Genomic DNA, 22960 nt, shown 5'->3' on the forward strand with positions numbered 1-22960 from the left:
TGCTGTAGTTTTACCAGGCACTTTGTAGCTTTCGTTTTGCATGGTCAAGGTTAAGTCATCCCGACCCCACTACCTGCCAGTGCTGCCAGTGACCCCCAGCTATTCCCCCACCAGCGACCACCAGCTATTCCCCGCAGCCGTGCGGGGCCTGGCCCCGAAGGCCTGCTCTCCTATTAGTCCTTATAAGGAAGAAAAACCCGATAGAGGCTTTGTGGGCAGGCTGAGGGCCCGAGCCCGAGCTCCTGGTCTGCAGCTCTCCAATTCTCAGCAAAGCAAAACAAAGCAAGCCACCCCCCCCCCCCCCAGCCCAAATAACCCAGTGCCCCACCAGGCTCAGCCCTGCCAGGAGCCGGGCCCCGGCTCTCCGCGGCAGCACGACACGAAGGCTGCTCGGGGCCCTCACGCACAGGCAGCGTGAAGGCAGCTTCCCTACCTCTGCTTTACATCCTGAAACCCCGAGCTCCGCACATCCCTACAGCTGCCGTGTACATACATCATGCTGCAATAATTCAGAGGTTAACATCGGTTTTGCCCGTGTTAGAGTCGTTCTGGATTTACGCCACCTTCTACATTAGCAGGACTTCGTGCGGGGCAGCCGGTCAGGAGGCAGCGCGGGCTGCCAACGCAGCACTAAGACTTCAGCCCGAATTCTAGCCTCTGCATGCACATACACCAGATGTCTGTAGATTATGTTGCATGCAATAAAACATTAACAAGTCAACACCTTGTTTTATTTGATAGGTGAAAAACGTGTAGCAATGCTTCCTGAGAGACCTAGCCCAGAGGGATAAGCAGACGTTTGTATTTTCAAACAGCCTGACTATGGCTTTCCCCTTTACCTAAGGCGTTTCAGAATCCAGCCCAAACACAGCTCTGCTTTTAAAAGCTCTCTGTAGCTCTTAGCACAGCTTTTTCCGGCAGAAAGCTGGGTTCTGGGAGCATCGTCCTTACCCCGCTCTCAGCTACTCCTTTCCTGCCTCTGCACCGGGCCCATGCTGCACAATCCATGAGAATCACCTCAGCTTCAAAAAGACAAATCAGGAAGCAGATCCAGTTGAAAACAAGCAAGCCAGCCAAAAACTGAGGGTGGTTTACGGCCAGGGACAAAAGGATTTAGGCAGCACCACCTCCCAAACGCAGAAGCAGGCCCTACCGAAGTCTGTCACCTGCCCTGGAACAACTTCCCTCTATTTCTGCAGAGCATCAACTCTTCAACTCTCTGAAAAAAAAAATCTCTACTAGCTGCTTTAAAATTAGCATTTATCACTTACTCTCAAACGCATAAGCACTGATTTTTTTAATTATTCCATATGGAAGAGGGCAGGGGGAAAGAAACCATGAAGTAATTGTGTAGATCTTCTCTTATTCGGAAAAACCTCATTAACTTGATGCCTGTGACTGTTTCTCTTTCGACACACTGTTTCTACCACTTTGATGTCACTTTTAGACAGTCTTCAACATGAAAAAAATTAAACCCCACCCCACAAAGATGGAACATATGAATAAATTAAAAGGCTGCAGACACATAAAAGTATCTTTGATCAAAATTGTTAGCATGTAGCACGTGAAGAGTTAAACCTCCAGAAAGCTAGTATTAAAAAGTATCAACCATTTTAAAACACAAATTCACAAGTTCAATAAAAGAAAAATACCAATGCATTTAAGTAGTCATACCTGACGTGTCCTAAGTCTGATTTTATTACGTACTAAATAGAGAGGAAGCATCCTTAGGGAGGTTCAGAAGTGTCCTTAATTTCAGTTTTACACTAAATTACAAAAGATGCACTGCTTTCTTCTGACCAGATTTACAATGGCAAATTAAGTACACAGCTCACATTTTAAATTCCCATCCTCAAATAAGAACACACTAACCAGAATTGAAAAAAAAGGCATTTTTCATTCATCCTTGTCTCTCCCACTCCTGTTAAATTCACCACGATCTCCTGGATTATTTCTGTCTCGGGGCTACACCTACGGACCAGCAAGGCTGCGAGTGCCGGGAACATCGCAAGTCTTAGCGATGACCTGGCCTGCTAAAGCTGAGCTGGAGATCACTGAAAGGGACACCACGAGAAAAGCACTTACCGTTTCCAGGATGACAGTCAGCTCTATCTACGGCCTGTCAAAGCCCACGCCCTTCCCACCAAAAAATAAGAAAGTTTCCAGTGGCTCATACGTACAGACTCGGAGCTCAGTACTGCTCATACTGAAGAGTTTGGCTGGAATTTGATAGGAAAGCTGATTCCAAGCGAGAACATCCCATTGGAGCGAAATGGCATTTGTCATTAAATATAACTGTTAAAGACAACGAACTCCAGCATATGCTATGCTGATAGCAAGATCAATTCCTTTCCAGATTCCTTACAAGTCTGAAATATTGGTCCACTTAATTCGTAACAAGTTTTCTTGCAGAATAAGGCGGCCTCCTGCTGTTCCAAAGACCTCGGTTTCAGCTTTGGCAGCACACTGCTACAGCAATTATTATGAGCAACTTACAGAATGGCAGTTTAGGGTGGAAGGAGCTGGAAAAGCACAAGAGGAGCTGCGGAATGATCAGAGCAGCATAATTTCACTGGCAGCTATGTAGTGAATGAAAAAAATGCATCAAAGGATGACGTACCCAGAAGAAACCTCACCGTCAGTCTCACTGGGAACAGAAGTCGTAAGGGTCAGGATAGAGCTCAGGTATGAGTGTTATGGACTCCCTGGAAAGCCATCAAGGTATCCGTGCCCTAGATGTTACCTTCCCAACATTGGCCACGGATAACGTACACAGTGCCTTCAGAGAGTAGAGTACTTTATGCATATAAGCAATTTCAAACCCAAAAGAAAATGGAAGATTTACGAAGAATTTGAAACAAAAGATTTAATTTAAAAAACCCTCTGTGGAGAAATACTAGTTAAAGACGACTGCATTTGGTCAAAACGAGGTTACAGCTGTTCCAAGGACAGATACAGGCAATGATGTGATGCATTCAGACGTTAGGCACTTACCTGGGCGGTGATCTTCTATTCCATGGTCACCATTTTCTAGAACCGTTGGCCCAGAAGCTGAAGTATCTGCAACAAATCATAGGCAACGTCGGTACTGGATGAAACCAATCTTAATCCAAAAAACAGAGCAGCACTGGTGTTATCAAACACAGCTATGGATTTTTCCCCAGATTCACTTCTAAAATGAAGGCACCCGCATGGCACTGAGCCTGTGCACCCTGAAACCCAAAAGGAAAAGCTGTTCAATCACGGAGCACCCGCTCCCACGATGGAGACCCAAGGCGCAGGAACGAGAAGCTTAGCTATTCGTACCATCACCCCAAACAAAGCCTTCCTAAGGGCCAGCACTGGACCACTGTGACTCCGCATTTCCTTTAAGGGGTGTTCTGTGATTTTTAATCCTATTCTAAAAATACAGGTCCTTTTTGCTACGCTGCATAGAAATACTTATTGGAAAGAAAAGGCTGCTTTCAGTCAAAAGCTTGTAATCCTCCACACAAGATTTACTCTGAAGATGCTTACGTCTGACTTCCTAAAGCAACTTTACTCCAAATGGAGCACACACAGAGGTGCCCGGTGCCTCTGGTCATTCAAGTGCTCTTTAGAAGTCCTGAGGCCTGATGGGCTGCACCCACGAGCGCTGAGGGAGCTGGACAACATCACTGTGAGGCCACTCCTGGTTATCTTTGAGAGGTTCATGGTGACTGGAAGGGTTTCCTGAAGGTTGGAAGAAAGCAAACATCACTCCCATCTCCAAAAACAGCAAGAAAAAGGATCCAGGAACTACAGACCCATCAGCCTCACCCTCTACCACCTTCTGCCAGGGACTGAAAACCTCCATTTGTGCTTCGACAGCACATCGCTAAAGCAAACTTCAGGGAGAGACTTAGAGAGGGGCAGGTTGGGGTGGAAGACAACCAAGTACAAAAGCTTGTAAGACAACAACCACCAGGAGGTTTACTCTTTACAGGACTGAATACATTCGAGGATATTCTCAGTTCCAAATCTTGTTCCAACACAGAAAAAAAATCAAGAGGCACTGGGATTCACGCACTGAACTTGGACAGCTTGGCAGCAACACGAGACCTGGTGAGAGTTGAGGCACTTCAGAATCAAAGAACTGAGCTCTAGTCTCGACTTTGCCATCTGCTCAACGGGCAGAATTTAATTAACACATAGTAACATGATTTTTTTTAAGAAGTACACTTCTTGTTCTGGTAAGCAAACAGCTTTTCCTGTTCATCAAAATACGCTGGTGAAATCCTATATTCTCCCCCTAACCTTTACGCTGGGCTGCTGAGAGTCAATAACTATGACCAATTTGGCAAACTGCTTGAGGATTTATTCTATTTTTAGCACGTGAGATCAGACTGTGGTCCTTGCAGAAGCTGCTGGATTAGGCCAGTATTAGTACTGGTGCAGGCTGCCAGCAGCACGGTGTTTCTGCAGAGCACCCCCAGGACAGGTGAACATTACAAGGCCGTTTACATAAATTAAATGCATCGTTCTTGCAAGAAGCACCAAATCTTAAGATGTTCTCTAATTTCGTCAATAAGCTCATCTTAATTTCTGTGAACTTATGCTGTTTCAGAACTGGAAAAATGGGAGAAATCACTCCACAAACGACACCGTAGAGCATTAGTTAAGCTTAACAAGAGGCACAAGCCCTAACAGCAGCTCAGCTCCTCAGGACATTTGTTCTGCTTACAGTGAGCCATTCCTCAGCCTAATGGCTACAGAAACCTAAAAGCCATTCAGATCAAATCACTCTCCAAAAGCCAGCTGGAGATGCTGCTGTCCCTTCCCTGAGCCCAAGCCATTTTAAAACAAAGCCACGTCACCAGTGGACGCCAGGCACAGCACTTCAGGGCTTCACCCAACTCGCGGTGAAGCAAAAGGGAAGTCTTTCCAGTTACTTCAGTGGCTCATGCTGGTGTTTTACAGAAATCCAACATGAACTTGCCAGACAGCTTATAGAAAAACATACACCTACATCCTTTTCAAGTAGCTGAAAATACTACAGGAATCCCTGGACCTGTTTCTTAGCAGTTAAACACACCAGCTCCTCCTGCTGTCAGTCTTCACAAGGTCTGGTACTTACTGTAACAGTAGAACAGGCTGAGCCAGCAACTGGGAGACCTACTGCCAGTCCCTGGATTTGCTCATCAGATCACGCAAGGAGAGATCGGGGTCATGGGGTGGCTCGCACAACAGCTTTGCAAGCGCCAAGAGGAAGGCCGGGCGTCTTGGGGAACAGCGAGATCTTACAAGGGATCTCCAAGGAACTACGCAGGAGCCATTGCTCAGCCCAAGTGCAGGAGCTGCGAGCTCTCTCGAGCCCTGCTCAAGCGGGTGCCATAACACTGGTTTAATGAAGGCGCTGGCGGCGCCGCTACAGCCGCGGCTTTGGAGGCTCCAGTCTCCAGTCACAACAAACGTGCCATGCGTCTTTTTGTGGTGGGGACGTGAACAGCAGCCCCATTTCTGCCTCCCACGGACGCTTCAGGAGCTTAACCTGCAAGCGAAAACTTGAGCACGAGTTCTGGTTTAGGCTGGGCACGATCACGCCGTGCTTTGTGCCATCCGAATGTGAACGTGACGCCTCGCTCAGCCGACCGGCCGCTGGGGGGTCTCTGCTCCTGGTGCCACTGCCCTTATTTATGCCTTAAAACCAGGACTCTGGCTGATTGCAAACGTGACTAGATACTGCAAATTCCGTCTGTCTGCTTACTTTTAATACTCGCTTCAGGTTGCAAAAGTGGTCATCTGTAGCCTGGGCTGGTAGCGCACGGATGACCAGCTTGTGCGCACCTGGGGACAGCTTCCACCCAGCGGTGCTCGTGGCAGTTCGATGCATTTCAGCTATTCAGACAACAAACACTTCATCTGAAGAAAACTTTCATTTTGACTGACCCCCTAGGTAGCAAGCGATCCAAGCCAGCTCTGTTATCAAAGCCAGGACCAGGCACCCTCCCCTACCAAGGGCTCTGCAAGTATAAAACGAAAGCAAAAAGCCACCAAAATGTTACTCAAGGCACGGCGCTTGAGTCTTCTGCTCATTTGGGAACCCACCGTTGAGCCCAAAATTTAATTAGGCCATTTTAATTAGGCCAGTTGAGTGTTCGATTTGGAGAGACCTTCCCCTGAAGGTGAGCCAAGCACACGTGCGCAACGTGCTTCCGCGCTGCCTTGGCAGGATGAGGAGCAGGTGAAGTGCTTTCCTTTACAGTCTGGCTCCTTTGGAAGACGAGCTTCCAGAAAATCAGGTCAAATCAAACACGCGCTTCCATGAAAACAACTCCCAGCAGTGGAAGGCTTTGATTTTTGTGCCTCTGAAGGTCAGCTCCTTTGGAGCAATCAAATTTACTTTAGGTAAGCGAGCGCAAGTGTGAGAGCACCCGGCAGCCTCCGGGCCAGGGCTCCTCCCCTTCATATTCTAAATTGCTTAAAACCAAAAACCATGTCAAGATGTTGTAACTACATAATCCTCATCAGAATCACAAGATGGTATTTGCATCTGGCCGGTGGATCAAAGGATTGTTTTTATATAAACAAATTTAAGGCAGCATTTGCTAAACCCATAATCTGAAGCAAACGGGCAACGCCGATACAACCCCTAATCCCTGGGGGTGCCTGGGCACGGCGCACAAGGCAGCGTAACCGCAGCTCAGCGCGTTCCCACCGGCCGTGCCGCAGCACCCAGGGGATACCGGAGGCCCAAAGGACACCAGAGCCCAGCGGCCAGGCTGCGGACACGGCCCCTTCGGCTCCACGGTTCACCAGCCTGTCGCTCCTTCGGGCGCGCAGGCTTGGTTGGATGCAGCCTGTCAGAGAGCTCAGATAAAAGACATGGGTGGGAACAAACGTGCCGATAAACTGTGCACCACGCAGTCAAAACTAGCTGGAAACTCTGAAATACGCAGCTTAGGCTGTTTCAGTTCAGACATTTAAATATTCTGCCTCCAAACAGCTTCAGAACAGGCGTCAAGCTCATCTCCCGGAGTCGCCGTAAGGCGGCTTACAGCTCGGCTTGCCTGACGGCATTCCCGTAGGATGTAAGCACTCGGATCACATTTTCAAGCTTCCCCTTCTAACCATCAGAATTAAAGACAATTTGGCTTTAAAGGCAACCAAGGCTCGCTAGGTTCTGTGCTTCTGGGACGCCAGGGCGTCTGAACACCAGCATTACCCCAGGGATCCTAAAGTCCGTGCAAAACGACTGCCCTGAAAAAAAATCAAATCATTCTGCCTTGTCAGCTAACCCAGCTAGATCAAGTGCACCACTTTACTTCAGGAAGCATTGAAAACATGTCAAGAACACTTCGGCTTATCAAGACGACGCCTAAGGCTCCCTGCTCCTCGAGCAGCAGGAAGGAACCAACCCAGGGCACGGAGCGGCTTCGCAGGACTGCTCAGGAGCACGCAGCGGGGCAGCGCCTGGCCTCTCGGGGCTGCCTGCACACTTTGGGTACAAAGCGCCCGACAGAAACCCCCTGTAAGGGGCACGGGGCAGATTAAAGAGCTCGGACCGCTTGGTTTTGTACAAAGATTCACGCTAACCAGAGGTTTTACCAACCTGTGCAGGGTGGGGACAGGGACTCTGAGAGACAGAAGGTATTTAAAGCATCGTAAGAGATCACCATACAAGTAGCTGACGTTTGCTGCCGTTTTTAATCCCTCTGAAGCGCAGGGGTACGTGGGGCACGCTCTGTCCTCAGCTTCATCCCTGCAAAAGCAAAGCCTGCCGTCCCCTGCAAGAGAGGGGCTCGCTCCTACTGCGGAAAGGGAAGCGACAGGAGGGGAGAGCTGCGGTTCGGCCCCAGGTTCCAGGCCCTGGGGCTGCGATTTGTTCCTACACCAGGAGGATGCTCAGCTCGGCTCGGCTCAGCTCAGCTCAGCCGGGGTCCGGCCGGCAGCACCGCGCAGCGCCAGCAGAGCCATCTCGTGGCGGCGCGCGCGCTTGAGAAGCCCCAACATGACCGCCCGTGGCAAATCCAGAGGCCTTCCTCCAGCACTCGCACCATGCCCAGGATTTGCTTTCCTCTAAAAATCACCTCCAGATTAGGGAGCTGGGCGAGTGTAAGAGTGCAGGACGTGGACGTCCTCATCAACACGCCCGAGGCCATGAGCGGCTGCGGCGCAGACCCAGCTTCGTCCCCAGCTACACGATCCAGCCGTGCAGAAACGCAGTGTGGGTCCTCACCCGAAATACATCGCGCAGGAGCGCTGCTGCCTGCTGAAAGCTCTTACAGCGCTGCTTTGCCTCTCAGCTGGCGCTCTCTCCCACCCAAAGATGCACAGCCCTCGCTTTAGGTGAACCCAACGGAGAGCTGCCTTCGTGTTCACCTGGAAACTGCTCCGCGACTTCAGTGGGAAGCTCTGCAGCATCCCCCAAATTCCTGGGGACAAAACCTTGGACTTGAAGTGGTGAGGAAAGCTAGCTGCAAACAGCACAGGAAGCCCTGCATGCGCCCATCGCAATCCTTCAGCATTACGTAAAGACCACACAGTCCTAAGAGGATTACCCCAGAATTCACCAAGTTACGATGTCCAGCCAGGTGCCAGAAAGAATAAAACCCTTTCCAATGATACTTTAGAAATGAATTAAAGTTAAAGCTTTACCTGGGACACATTCAGTTGACCATACAACTGCTCATCACCTTTTCTTCCTCTTTATCTCTCTGCGCTTGGAGTTTACTGGTCTAAGCTGGGGCCCATCTGACCGTTACACTTGCCTGATCTGGCTCCCGGGTTCAGAAAAGAGTGAAAAAAAAATATCCTCAAGCGGCGATGGAATAGCTCGAGCCCGACAGGACGCGTGATGAAACCTCTTCTGACTGGGGAAAGGCAACGTCAGTAGCCGACACCATGCTGTCGGACCACATTTGTGCCTTTCAGTATAAATAATCTAACAGGCAGGGGCTGAAGAGCCCCATCCACGACTGCTGCTCCTCTCCCCGAGGAGAGCAGGGCGCTGGGCAGCCGGGGAGGCAGAAGCTTTGCGCCCAGCGCCCCCAGGAGCTGCAGTGGCGGCCTCCCCTCACTGCACAGCCTCACCCCGCACCTGGGGCTCGCGTGTTTTACAGCCCCAGCAAGAACAAGGACATCAAGGTTTACGATTTTTTTTTTATAAATACCATTTATAAACATGGAAGAAATCTCACAGAAGAAATAGGGATCCTTAGCACTTCAGGGAAAACCAGATTAGACAAATTAAGACGTAACAGGATCAAATGCTAAGACTCACCTGCAGTAAACTGACACCACCGTGAACTGCGGAGCCTGGCAAACCCCGACCGCCCCATACGAGGTGGCAAAGCTGAAAACCATTATCTTATCCCCTCCAAGCAAGCAAGCTCTCCAGTTCTGTTAGTTACGGTCTTGTTTTGATCTTGCCAGAGATTTAGATAATGCTCAGACTTGTTCTCCAGCTATCCCAAAAAAAGGGAGAAACCGATCTCCAGACCGGGAAGACTGATGCAGGAACTGCAGCCCCCCTTGCCGAGCAAGGAGAACCAAATCCTGCTCGAGCACACCGGCAGCCAGGGGAGGCGCTGGGGAGGACGAGGGGGTTGGAAAAGCCAGGAGATGCATACGGGCAGTGCCTGCCCCAAAGGAAAGACGTGTCAGCGCTCTCAAATCTTTGCCTCCGTTCTGCCCAGGACCTGCCAAGTCTGCTCCCAGGGCAGCTCAGCGAGTTTTAATTACCGAGCAAGCCCAAAAGGCCTCATTATACCTGCTTCAGGAGCCTGAAGTTATTTGAAATACCGAGTCCCAATGGTACTGGTCAAGGGATGCACATCCGGGGGGATCTAAGGAACTTTTACTTTAAGCTGGTAATACAATGATTTTAACAGTAACTGGAAAATTCTGGTGCTGAGATAGTCTAGAATCTGCAACTTAAAGAATAAGGAGTTGTTTTAAAATATTCCTTAAACCACATGCAAAGATGTTAACAAGTCTTCATGTTTCTGCAACGCTGAGCTACAAAATAGCTGTCATTAGAGTTCCTATAATAGAATATGATAACACGCATCTGAATAGACCAAAGCTCCGAGTTTTACAATCTCTGCCCACTTCCTTCCTTCCTAATTGTTTGTTACAATTTAATGAACTATGCTAGCACAGGAAAATTCTAAATTACATTTTCTGTACTACAGGGCACCTGACTCACTTCTAAACAATGCAAATAAGTGCCTTAAAACAGAGCAGAAATTCCCTTTGTGTAAATCCCCACTCCATGCTCCTGGAGGTCTTATTTATTCTGACGGGTGATCGTTACAGTTCTCTGTACTTCCCACCTTCCTCAGCATTAGTGAGCAGGAAGATTAAGGCAAAAAAAAAAAAAAAAAACTTCTGAAAGAAATTACCAGGTTACCTCTTTAGGAGCAATTTTTTTTTTTTTTTTTAACATGGCAGAGATCAAGGGGAAAAATAAACAGAAGTCAAAGCACTACATATCAAAGGTGACTAGTTTTAGGGGGAGGGGGAAAAATTGCTGAGGAATAAACAGTGGAGGACCCCTCACATCTCACTGTTCTTTTTATCCAGCCAGGGAAGTTCTCTGTTTAAACCTCTCCTTTTTCTAAGTAGTTTCTGATAAGGTTACTGACACCAGTGAACATCAGCTGGGCCAGTAAGTGTTGAGAGCCGGTAGATACACCACCACATTTCACTGTATGTACATGTGCAGCATGTACATGGCAGCAAGAAATCAAAACAAGCAGACCCTTGGATCAGCGGACAGAAGCAGCTTTAGCTGTTAAGCACTCGAGGCTGAAGCTCACAGCAGCAGGGGCCTTGCAAAGATACTAACCTGCAGACCGCACCAGCAACAACAGCTGATCTTTATGCCTCCATAAAGAAGGCATAATATGCCTTCGTCTCCATCTTTATGCCGGTCATTGATCGTTATGCCTTGGACTTGCTGTTATCTGGAGTGGCACTTACCAAACCTTGCACTATCCTAATATTTTGAGACGGACAGGGCTGTAAATGTAACAACAGAGCAGCATTCACGCCCTTCTGGCAGTGCTTTCTCTGAGAAGCCCCAGGCAGCCCCCAAAGCATTCATCTAAGCAAGAGCGTCTTCTGCTGAGTAGGAACGATCGCTTATTTTGCAGGCTGAAGAACCGAACAGAAGGCAGAGCAGAAGAAGAGATAAATTTGATCTCAGTTCTTTGCTCTTAAAATAAACTGTTCAGACTAAAACCAGCAACACATGGAAGTCCTGCTTCAGGGGGCCTAGCAGTAACACAATAAGCAAAAGCGTTCTGCGATGCTACGCGGCGAAGCTTTCTGTTCTGTACTAAGACACTTACGTTCCACCTGAATGCTGTCTGCATGGGCTTTGCTTTTTGGTTCCTGGCTCCCAGCTTTTGCATCGTCATCATCCAGCAGAGGAACATAGTCTGTTTTGTTTACTGTTTCTCCAACCACATCGTCAAACTTCTCTGCTTCCAGAGTGGCGATGAAGTCCCTTTTCACTTCTTCCTCAATCTCAGGAGGTGGCTCTGTCAGAGCGTCCACGAGACTGAGATTGTGATCCAAGTCAGCCATGTTTTAGCACCTCTGCAACCTACAAAGCGATTTGGGGAAGAAGAAAAAGAAACAAGCATGTTTTAGTAAGAGACCTTTTAAGCACGCTCAGTTTTGCTGTCAGCAGTGCGCCTCCTGATACCTAACACGAGAAGTAACAGTCACTTCAGTGCTCAACAATTCCCAGATGTTTACAAACCCCCACCACCCTACAGAGGCAAACAAACAAGCCAGATCACCCGAATCGTGTCATGTTCGGGCAGTAAAACCGACCACGTGATGTTTTATCAGAACCTTAAAAAAAAAAAAATATCTGGCCAGCACAAACACAATCTTATATTGATTTGTGCCCTGCCCCAGATCTGCGAGTTAATTACAGATCCCCAGCAGCAGGAAGACAAGTGACGCAAGCGAATTTAGTTCTGGGGCTGGACTCCACCCAGCCTCCCCTATGGAGATTAGGATTTTACATAATCTCTGATGTATACTTCAGGGATGCTTCTGATCCTGCAGATAGGGTCCAGCTGGGCGTTTCTGTCCTCAGCAAACCTTGCTAATACCCACAAACCCAATCCAGCCCTGGGATTTGTGCTGGAAGGTGAAATTTTAACAATGCTTACACAGAAAAAAATATAGTGGAGTATAGACATCCACGTCACGCACAAAGCTACAAATTGGGAACACGAAGGAGAAAGACTCACCATCTACCTTTTCCTCCCTGATTTATATCTCAGCATTCAATTTAAGTTCCTCACACTATACAGAAGATGCACCTAACCCAATTCAACTGCTCTGCAGCAAAGGCGTTCAGGTTGACATAAGAAATACACCGATAAACAGTTATACACACCCATAAACACTTATTTTCTCAGATTTCATCCTTACAAAGCTATTAGCAAAGACCCAACAGAAGCTGAAGCGAATCTGAAGCCGCACAAAGAAGAAAAGCCCACCGCTTCTGCCTGGCAAAAGGCACATTTCTGAACTTCCTCGCAGGCCAGCTGTGCACAGGCAGTGCTCCCAGCATACCAGAGGAATGAAAAGCTCGATTCATGTATTTTAGCCTTTAGCAGAAACCATCAGGTTGTGAAAGGCAAAGACCGAAGGGCCATTAGCATCTGAACCAGCAAACTTACAACTCCTACTACAGGAACTCAGCTTCCTTGAATTTTCGTCTACACTTGGAAGAGCAAAGCAAGGTGATGCCAAGCACTACAACGCTCCTCAGGTGCACAACCGGCACCGAAGAACCTCTCTAAGAGGAAGATGCCCTCTTATTTCAGGAGCCCAGCAAGCCGAGGCGGGAGCGCCCCATTCAGAATCAATACAGGACAAGGACGTGAAGGAAGGTTTGGGAAGGAAGGTTTAGAGTTCCAACAACAACGAATTCACCTAAACGAAAGGATGCGAAGGAGTTCATCTCAAGCGGTTCATCATTTCGTGGCCAGTTCCCAGTACAGGAACCACGGAGCCACGTCAGGAACCAGCAGCAGTAGGGCCACAGACGCCGCCATGCGCCCGCAGAACGGCGCCCGCGCAGCCGCACGCACAATGGCCGTTTGTGCGCCGCTAACGAAGGGCCGACCCAGGCGGCCGCTACGCCGCGCTCCGGGGTCACCGCCTTACGCTGGGATGGCAGAACACAGACCCCTTGTTCCAAAACAAAGGCTCCTACTCCTTAACTACGGGAAATTCTTCATCAGCGGCGTACGGCCACTGACATACCTACGGGCTCGAGCCCGGGGAAGGCAATGCTTGGCATTCTTTACAGACAATGGTTTTACATTGATATTGGTGTCTACAGAATCACATGCAAGTATATTAGGGGAACTAATTCAGTTAAAACCTTTTTTCTTCCCTTCAACAATAAAAGGTCAAGCTTCAAGTCGGATCAGACTCCAAGCAGCAACTGTTGGTTCTGTTGGTCCAGATAAAGGCACCAGAGTTACCGCTCACTGGAAACCTGGAGGTGAAAGGTTTGGAGCTCTCAGCCCTTTGTGCAGGGCCAAAGCTGAAGGGTTATTGCTATCAATAGCTCAATATCAATTGCTCTGCACTGGCCAGTCCTCAAAGAAACAAATGGGGACCGTAAACGGCCATCGTTGCAACCACGTCCTCCATTGCTTTCAACTTCCAAGTGACACATTGGCTTTTAGAGCAGTATCTCAAAAAAAGTTTGACACTAGGAATATTTCAGCCTTTTCTTCTGAAGGTTTCAGTTAGCACAAGGAAGAAAACCAGTATTCAACATCTTCAACAAGCTGTTTCATGATGCAAGGATCAAGACTGAGGTGCAGAAATAGCTGCAGAACATCCAACAACCCGGGGAACCGACAAGCAGAGGCTGGCACGAACACAGCAGGCTCCAGAAGAGGACTCCAGCTCCTGTCCTTCACAGCAGGCACGCCAGGGCAGGCTGCTTCAGACCACGTGCGCCACGGCCTTCGCTGCTGTGCCACCGTCTGGTCCCACGCCGACACCAGCACAGCCAGGTTTACAATGTGCAGGTGGCATTTAGGAAAACCTCTCTTTTTAACCCCACCCCAAATGCTCACCAGCAACAGATTACAGTCAGTAAACCGAGCTCTCAGCTCACAACATTCGCACGTTCACTTCAGATTAAACGTTCCTGCTATTTTGGTTTCGAGCACAGGAGGGGCCTTTTAGCAGCATTTCCTCTTGACAGCTTAATTTAGGGTCTGTCCAAGCAGCAAGACATCTCCCATCCTCCCACTCCGATGGAAACTATTACCTAACTGCTCTATAGAGGAGCCCTGTAACATTTAGCATCCCCTCCCCTGCACGATCCAAACCGAGAAGGCGTCTACAGCCAGCAGCAGGCCGCACGTGGACGCGTACCGCCGTAATCACTGGTTTGCAGTCAGAGAAAGCTCCTAAGCAGTACTTTGATGGCCTAGAAATTACCTCGGTCTTGCTCCACTGAGATATTCCATCATCGTTCCTCTAAGCCTAAATAATTGCACTCCAATTAACATAGCAAACTCCTCCAAAGCGCCGGGAATGGCAGGAGGCGCCACGTGAACGCGCTGGGGAAGCCGACTGGAGTTACTAAACCCGAGTCACTGCTGATCCCACCCAGATCTTCCTCTGGCACCCGAATATTCCATCCCAAGCCGCTGCGTGATTCGCATCCTGTAGCTTTTGTTCCTGATTAAAGGAAAAAGTGGTACCACAATAAATAGTTGCCATAAGGTAGCATTGATGACGTCTCCATTTCAGACCTACGTAGGACCGGGACACAGAAGCAATCTAGTTTCTGGGGAAAAATAAATAATAACGAGGTTACGCAGACTTATCAGGAGGACATTTCCTTGACTATATTTAACTTAATAAGGAATGCAGAAACGACTAAAAAAAAAAAATCAATGCAACTAATAAAAGCCGCTTTGCGTTTTGCAGCAAATAAAGACTCAGTCTCTCTGGCACATTAAGCACCCAGCAAATAACTGGCTGCCCCCTGCCCAAAGCACTGCACTGGCTACAGGAAGCTTTCAACAGTCCAGGCAGAAGGAAAGGACACCTAAACTAACACCAGACTTGGACCAGAAGTAATTTCCCTGCTGCCTACACTCTCAGGTGTCAGAGCAGCTAAACCACCAACTCCCAGTCTCCCGGTCCTAACCAGGGCTCGCAGCTAAGACAGAAGGAAAGTAAGGACGCTGCACAGATTCTGCACAAGGGCAGAAGAAAACTGAAGAAATAACCACGTGTTGAGCAGCTTAGGAAGACAGATGCTTTCTGCACCACGTTCCTCCATATAAAAGACTGAGCTGCGCACAGAAGGCATTCAGGAACATCCACCGAGACACCCCTCGATGGCGTTACGCAGCTGTGCGAGCCAGGCACACCAAGGACCACTCGGAATAAGAATTCTGACATTAACTTACAAGACGAAAGGGAAAACAGAGCAGTGATGGAGGTTTCAGAAGGCAGCAGTTAAAAAAATATTCAATAATTCTTCATCTGCAAGACAGCTGCTGCAGTCCTGATGTTTGCTAAGTGGCACAGGGAGTAACAAGCGATGGTGTAACAGCAGCCTGCGTGACTCAAGGCTTGCATCTCTCGAAGGGCCTCAGAGGACAGCCAGGTCCTCCCCGAGGAACGCCGGGTCAAGCAGGCGTTGCGCTCAGGGGCAAGGTGTGGGAAGGAGCAGACCGTGGTGCCGGCAGCCCCGCAGGGACAGCTGTACGGCAGACGAGGAAGAGAGCTTTCCGGTAGCCTGGCGTTCTTCAATCTGTTCCAGGAAATCTTCAAATTACTCCACAGCGAATCAATTATACTCCTTCTACTCACTTTTGTTCCCAAAAATGGTTCGTTCAGGCCTCTTCGTGTTCCAGCAGCAGCTGGTCCGTTACAGCCAGTATCTGCCCCATCTGTTCCGCTTTGTGCTCAGAATCTGTGTGCCCAGTGAGCAACCTATTCGTTTCCACACAAAGCCATCTTCTGGTAGCCGAGCCGAAAGCAGCAGCGCTGTTTCCACCAGTTACCCGTATTATGGACCCCCTTGTCCTACAGCTCCTGCTATTTACCCAATTCTCAGCCCCCACCTGCAGCGAGCTCCTTTCCGGGCGCTCCCAGCAGCTCACGTCAAGCCTGCCATCGGCGAGGTGGAGGCTGCCTGCTCTGGTCTGCAGTCGGGACTCAGGAGTCCTAGAAAGAAATCCGGCTGGCAATTCCCCGCAGAAGTTTTCCTTTAAGTACCCCAGTGGAGCGACTTTCAAGAAGCTTGGTCTCCTGCAGCCGCCCTCCGCAGGCAGGAGCAACACAAACAGCGCTTGCATAAGCCACCGCCTCTAGCTTCCCATCTAGGGAAGAGTGGAATTTGTTTCCTGAACTTTGTATTTCCATTTTGGAGCTGCTTTCGCTGCGCGGCGGCACACACGCCTCTGGGCATGCACAGTCTGAGTTCAAATTTATGAGCAGCCTGACCCAGATTCCCTGCATCTCGGCTGGGGACAGTGAAAGGGGAAGACAGGCACGTGGGCGCAGGGGACGCTGCCCCCCCAAAAACGATACTCGAAGGCCCGTCCACTGCTTCGACGGAACCACAGCTGGCACGAGGCGCTGACCGACTTCCCTCAGCCTTCTGGCAGGGGGACCAGGCGATTTCCCCCGAGCAAGGAGCACGCAGCAGGTACCGCGCTTCGCCAGACACACAGGGCAGGGCGCTCGCCGCGCCCAGCCTCCCCTCTTCCAATTAAAACAGCCTGGGTAATTAGCGGCAGTATCCCCAGTATGCATGGCCCCCACCAAAGCAAAGTGGGAGCAGCCCTTACGGCAAAGAGGTGCGATCTCAAGGGCAGTACATCTAAGAGGAGAAGGAAAGAAAGCAACATTTCTCCTGGTTTTGTTCAGAGGGGACACCGACACGGGGATTTATCAGCAGGTATTTTGTTTCACCAGATCCCCTCGCTCCTTTAAAATTAGCTCCCAGCCCCATGCAGAGCAGTCTCCGACCGGGAGACACAGACAGCTCCGTCATCCTTCCATTTCTCTCGCCCTAGGTCAGCCTGCTCTTCTTAGCTGAGGCTCTCAGGAGCACTTCGCGGCGGGCACTGAGGCAGAAGGGAACAGGGCAGCAGGGAGCAGAGAGACGCGAAGTCATCGTCCGCCGCCGCTGTAGCTGAAGGGAGTCACGTGAAGAGGACGCCTGCATTAATCTTCCCAAAAAGAGGGCACACTAACGAACGGCACTGCTGACAGCTTACATTTTGTGCATAGACACACCAAGTCTGTGACCTCTTTTTTTTTTTTAATGCACAAACTGAACCAAGGGGGTTATTTTTTTTTTTTTCCCCAAAATACTTAAACAGGGCTGGACCTGGGCTTCATTTCTGTGGGTGTTCCAAGCTGCAGGAAGTCACTCTAATTTACTAGAGGCTCATTCTCAGAGGTATGGAAACGCAGGTCCAGGGACCTTTACCTTTTGATGGAAAGCATTATTTTCACAGAATCCCAGCCTGGTTGGGGCTGGAGGCCCCCCCCGGGTCCCTCTGGTCCCAGGCGTGCTCCAGCAGCCCCCGGAGCCGGCGCCCAGCCCCACGGGCAGGCGCTGCTGGAGCTGTGCAGGGAGCAGCCCCCAGCCCCTCTCGGGGCAGCCTGGGCCAGGGCTCCGGCACCCGCCCGGCACGGACGTGCTGCTGGGGGGCAGGGGGAGCCTCCCGGGCTCCGGGCCTCTCTGGGCACCGCCGGGCAGAGCCCGGCTCCGGCCTCTCGGCGCCTCCCTGAAGGTGCTGCCGGCCACGGCCGGGATCCCCCGGAGCCTCCTCTGCTCCAGGCTGAGCAGCCCCAGCTCTCCCGGCCTCTCCTCACAGCAGAGGGGCTCCGGGCCCTGCGGCATCTTCCTGGCCCCGCACCGGGCTCTCCCCAGCGCGTCCAGCTCCCCCCTGGACCGGGGGCCCAGCACCGGACCCCGCACCCCAGGGGTGTCTCACCGACACCAAGCAGAGGGGCAGGGTCCCCTCTCCTGACCCGCTGACGATCCTTTGCCTCATGCAGCCCTAGACGAGCTGAAGGATCCGCTATCACGTACAGCACCACACCGCTAGGCAGTGGACAACCACAGGCATCGACATAACAAAAATCCAACACCAATTTAACCCGGAGCCGCTGCTGCCACGGGGGTGCAGCCGGTACCTCCCCTGCTCTGCAGCTCCCAGCCCCTGCCCTGAGCCGCCACCAGCCCCGCGCCGAGCTCCGGGCCGCTGACACAACCCGCCACACACACGATTTTTTGACTGACTTCAATGCACGTCTGGACCTGCAGCAGTCAGCATCAGGATTAGCGAGAGCGGTGTCACACAGAACCACGCTCTCCTGCAGACAACACGCAATGCAGCAAGAGAGCTCCTCGGTGCTTGTACAGTGTCGCAATTGCCTCCCTTCTTCATGAGAAACAAGAGCAATGGCGAGTCCAGAGCAGGTAGATTTGGGGCATTTTGGGGGGCACTTGTTGCTTTTAGGACTGCTACACCACCAGGCAAAGCACTCGCACGATCACTTCTCAGGACAACTTCATCAGTGGCTTCCTGGTTAAGTGTATGAAACAGATGGGAAGTCTCAACTTCCAAATCCATACCGACAACAAATCAGAGTGAACATCAATAATAATAATAATTCTCGCAGGCTGGGAACGGGAGACGGACGTGGGGGTACCGTGGAAACAGACTACGGGGGGCCAGGCACACTGCAAGGTGAGCCGGGGCTGCTACAGAGCAGTCAGCGCTACTGAATCGCCCACCACTAACCACGAAATAGCTGCAGAGGCCCGATGCAAATCTCAGTTCACTTCCACAAGCAGCTCGTGGCCGCGCGAGATAAGCGCGGTGCTTTAGCTGCTCACTTCAGACAGGCTCCGCGAACCTGCAGGTCAGCTTGCCAGCGGGACTTCACAGAGGAGATGGAGCTTCAGCCGCTGCTGCCTCCTCACGGCACGGCACGGCTCGCTCAGAATCACTTCCCCTTCCTACGTCTGCTATCTCGCTCCTTGTGCTTCTCTCCCCAGGCCACCACCTCGTTCCCTCACCTCACCTTCAGGCTGCTGTTCCCACCCGAGCTGCGTCTCCTGGAGCAGGGGGCCTGTGGAGAGAAATGGCCTGAGCAAGCTCTGACCAACAGCACACGGTGCAAAGCAATTCCTGAGGTTCTCGAAGCGATTCCTGAGGTTCTCGAAGCAATTCCTGAGGTTCTCGAGCTGTCTGCAGCCTGTTCAGCCGGGGATAACGGAACGTGCACACTGAGCAAGCGAGGGGCTGCGACAGAGCCCAGCAGATAACGAAGCTCCGAGCACCGCTGCCCTGCCTGGGAGAGGACAGTCGGAGGAAGCCTGTGAACGGGCAGGAATATGGGCAAAAACAGCGACTAGAGTAAAATCTTGGCTGGAACCTGTACATACGTGCTTTGGGTAAGGAAAATAAAAGCGTAAATCAAAAAAGGAAACAAGCCTAAGGAAGTGGAAGGGGCAGGCAGAAGAGGAAAAAAATCAGCACAAGAGGAGCGAGACGACGGTCAGCTCCCCATTTAATGACGCTGCTCTACGCCGTGAAAATTGCACCTCGGTCTACGCACTGACCCAAGGGAGAACAGCACCGTTACCTCCGGGGGGTTCGGGAACTCTCCCAGGCAGCGGCCACAGAGACGAGCTGGGAAGCAGCAGTCCATGGGCACACGCCACAGATCCACGAGAGCCTGAAGCAACTGACGCCGCGCTGCAGAAGATGCTCGGGGTGGCGTTTATTTTTGCAATAAACGAAGAGCGACTGGCAGAGCAGAACGGAGACCACCGCGGCGAGGCCAATGGACTACGACAGGGAAAGGCACCGGAACAAAACGAGCTCCCGCTGAGTGTTGCTGTTTGTTTTTTTGTTGTTTTAAAGTGTCATACCTTCAGCTTTTATAAACTGCAACTTCAGAATTTCAGAGCTGGTGGCTTAAAATAAGCGCAGTTGTTTCAGTTTCCTGCTGCCTTTGTAAGAATCTACATAATTCTGTTCTTTCTTCAGTAGTCCCAAGAACACCCATTAATTTGCAGAATTTCATTACTCGGGACACAAACCATTTCTCTGCAGTTAAAAGCGAGGCATTATTTTTGCTGCTAACAGACACCGCACATATTCCTCACTTCTACAACCAGGCTGGGTACAAGGCTGTAATGAACCTTTCTGCTCCATAAGCTTGAAACATTTTCACCAACTAAATTTCCTTTAAGCACGCAGCAATAAAGCCTGTAATGCATGCTTTCGCCATGTGCAATGATTCAGCTGCCGGGCGAATTAGCCAAGACAGACACCAGGCAGTCTCCCATTATTTGCATCTCTTCAGTAGCGTTGGAAGGATTCTCTCGGTTTTCTGGAGATTGGAGACAAATTCGGCTTTCTTCCCGCCTTTTAGACATTCATAGCCTGGAGAGCCTCCATTTGATCAAACGAGAGCGTCTGCAAAGCAAACTGGGCAGACGTCCTGGACTAGCCAGAGGAAAGCCGTAAGCTCGCCTCCTCTCTCTGCGGGTAGATCTCCTACCCGCCGTCAATGTAAAGCCACAATTAAGGCCAGCCTGCGAGCTGACAGTCCGACATTTAGCCCAACTAAAGCTACGCTTCAGTTTAGAGATGGACATTTGCTTACATTAAAGTCATCTGTCAACTGGAACCAAGTCAACTGGATTTAAGAAAGATTTTTTTTTCTTAAACAGATTTTAAAAGAAACCACAAAAAAATAAAAGAAAGAACTGGGAGAAGTCCACGCAGTGGTGGTGATTGCAACAAGGACAATTCAACTCTACCTTCCTCAAGCACAGAGGAATTTTACATTGCTTCAGGAAAAAGGGCATGACTTGTCTTTCCGAAGAGCACGGCACAGAGCCTAACAAGCACAGGGATGCGGACGCCAGCTTTCCATCTCCACAGAGCAGCTAAGTCTTCAACGTCAGCCAGATCTGCAAAGCACGTCTGAGAAGTTACACAACCCACAAAGCATCAGGTAATGAAACGCTCCCAAATGCAAATAGAAGTCCCACTGAAGCTGGCTACTCTGAAGACCATTTTAACAGCTACCAAGGATTGAGAGACCTTATGGAAGGACTACGTAAATTAAGAGCCGCAAAAAAAAAACCCACCCACACACCTCCTCAGAAAACCAAGCAGGCTGTTCCAGCCTCTGCAGGGCAAAAGCTTTGTGTTCTGGGATGATGTTTTCCCAGAAACAAACCTTACGCCAGCAAGGATAGATCAGCGCTTCGCTCAGCCTCTTCATCTTTGCGCGTGCGTCCACGGGCTCCTCCACAGGGAATGCAGCGCTCTGTCCTGCTCACCTAAATAAAACACAAGCTTTGCAACAGCCATAGGAACACACTTGTACAGTGATCTTTCTCCATGAGGAAGTTGGGTCGCTGGCACTGACCTTTGCTGTAATTCAGCACAGGAATTGACCTGGTCATAGATTTTAAAGAAGAGGTCTCTGGCGCCGCAGCGCGTGGCAATAAAGGACAAACCCCCTCAGCAACCAAAGCCTCGCTTACAGAGACTGTCGCCCGCTGCCCCCAGCCCGCCGAGCGACGCAGCCCTCCAGGCGCTGCCTTCCAGACGCAGAGCGAGCGGCGGGGCGGGCGGGTGGCTCCGACACGGGTCGCCTTCAGCGCGGGAACCCCCAGGAGGCTCCTCGGGCTTAGCTCCCGGGAGAGGTGACCGCGAAGGAAGGCGATCCTGCGCCAGCAGCCCTGCCTGCAGGAGCGACTGCACCACTCCCGCTCCTTACGGGAGCCCTACGCCCAAACCGATGGCTGGAGCCAGATCTCTTATTAGCAAAGGGAAAAAATGGTAGAACGCCAAGTTGTGGAGGGATCTCCGTACCCACCGGCAGGGGATACGTGCCTATCGTATGCCCCCTCCCCCTTTTTCGTTTGCCAATTAGGTAAAAGCAGGTTAAAAATAAAGTCTAAATTCAGCACTTATGCAAACTAAAATAATTAGCTGGAGTTAGATCTCCATCAAAGATGAACGTGGAAGGAACACCTAAATGACAGAGCACCAGCAAAAACTCATTTGCGCGTCTAAATGTATATGCGCAAGAGTAGGGGTGCTTGTCTACACGGCATTCTGCAGCGAAAGGCTCAGGAGGCTGCAGGAAGAATACAGCGCGACTGCCTTTACTAAGATCCAGGATGAAGGCAGCCGGAAAGGAGACTAGGAAAAGTCTCCTACGAAAGCCTGTGAAAAGAGCAAGATGAGCCCAAAAGCACTTTCATTTTACGTCTTGAAGGCAAGCCTTAAAACCAAACCGAAACGACCCCCCCCAGCCTCCCTGGACACACACGCAGCTTCGGGAAGGATCCCTTCCCCACCCCAGATCCTGGGACGATGATGAAGTGCTGCAGAGCCCCACAGCAGACAGGGAATTCCATCGGTACAGGGGTTTTTTGCCAAGAATGGAAACAAGGCAAGGCTATATTAAAAAAAATGGAGGAACGATTCCAGAATTCGCATCTCTGCCCCACAACTGCCAATCTTGTTCATTCAGATTTTCAGGTAACCTTCTTGCTCTTAAATTAAGACCTGAAATGACTCTGGGTGCTACGAAACTAGCTCCTGGAGTCCCAACTAGTCCTGCAGTGGAAGGGCAGCCACCCATCCTGCTCACTAATATACAAACATCTTCCTCCTGCTGCTTCAAAAGCCTCACAAGTTATTACTTGTCTCCAATGGCTTCGGTTTGTCTCCTGTGCAAGGCCAGAAGTCAGTACAGTAGGAAGAGTCAGGACAGGAGGAAGAATCTGAGTTGCAGCCAGCATTACTCGGGAGGGTCAGCTCCAAAAGCAAGAATTTCACGTATGTACCACAAAGATGCCAGTGTCACACTACTCCTCACCTTCCTCCTGCACAGAAAGGCACACAACCATGTGGCTTTAGGGTAA

The 22960-nt window shown here is 50.5% G+C and overlaps 1 protein-coding gene across 33 annotated transcripts in view; it reads right to left on the reverse strand.

The window, feature by feature from the left end:
- The window catches only part of MAP4 (microtubule associated protein 4), a 158078-nt gene that overhangs the window by 96262 nt on the left and 38856 nt on the right, over positions 1–22960 (reverse strand). For 31 of the 33 annotated variants that reach the window (XM_083826266.1, XM_083826259.1, XM_083826272.1 and 28 more), the window contains 2 exons: positions 11316–11572; positions 2995–3060 (listed from right to left, as the gene is read on the reverse strand). In XM_083826266.1, the coding sequence (XP_083682392.1) occupies positions 2995–3060; positions 11316–11553 (304 nt within the window). In that variant the 5' untranslated portion in view covers positions 11554–11572. Of the gene's footprint in view, positions 1–2994; positions 3061–11315; positions 11573–15440; positions 16303–22960 lie in introns of those variants that run through there. The other 2 variants (XM_083826283.1, XM_083826282.1) reach the window with 2 other exon arrangements.

This window comes from Anser anser (assembly GCF_964211835.1).
Source record: "Anser anser genome assembly, chromosome: 2".
Lineage (NCBI taxonomy): Eukaryota > Metazoa > Chordata > Aves > Anseriformes > Anatidae > Anser > Anser anser.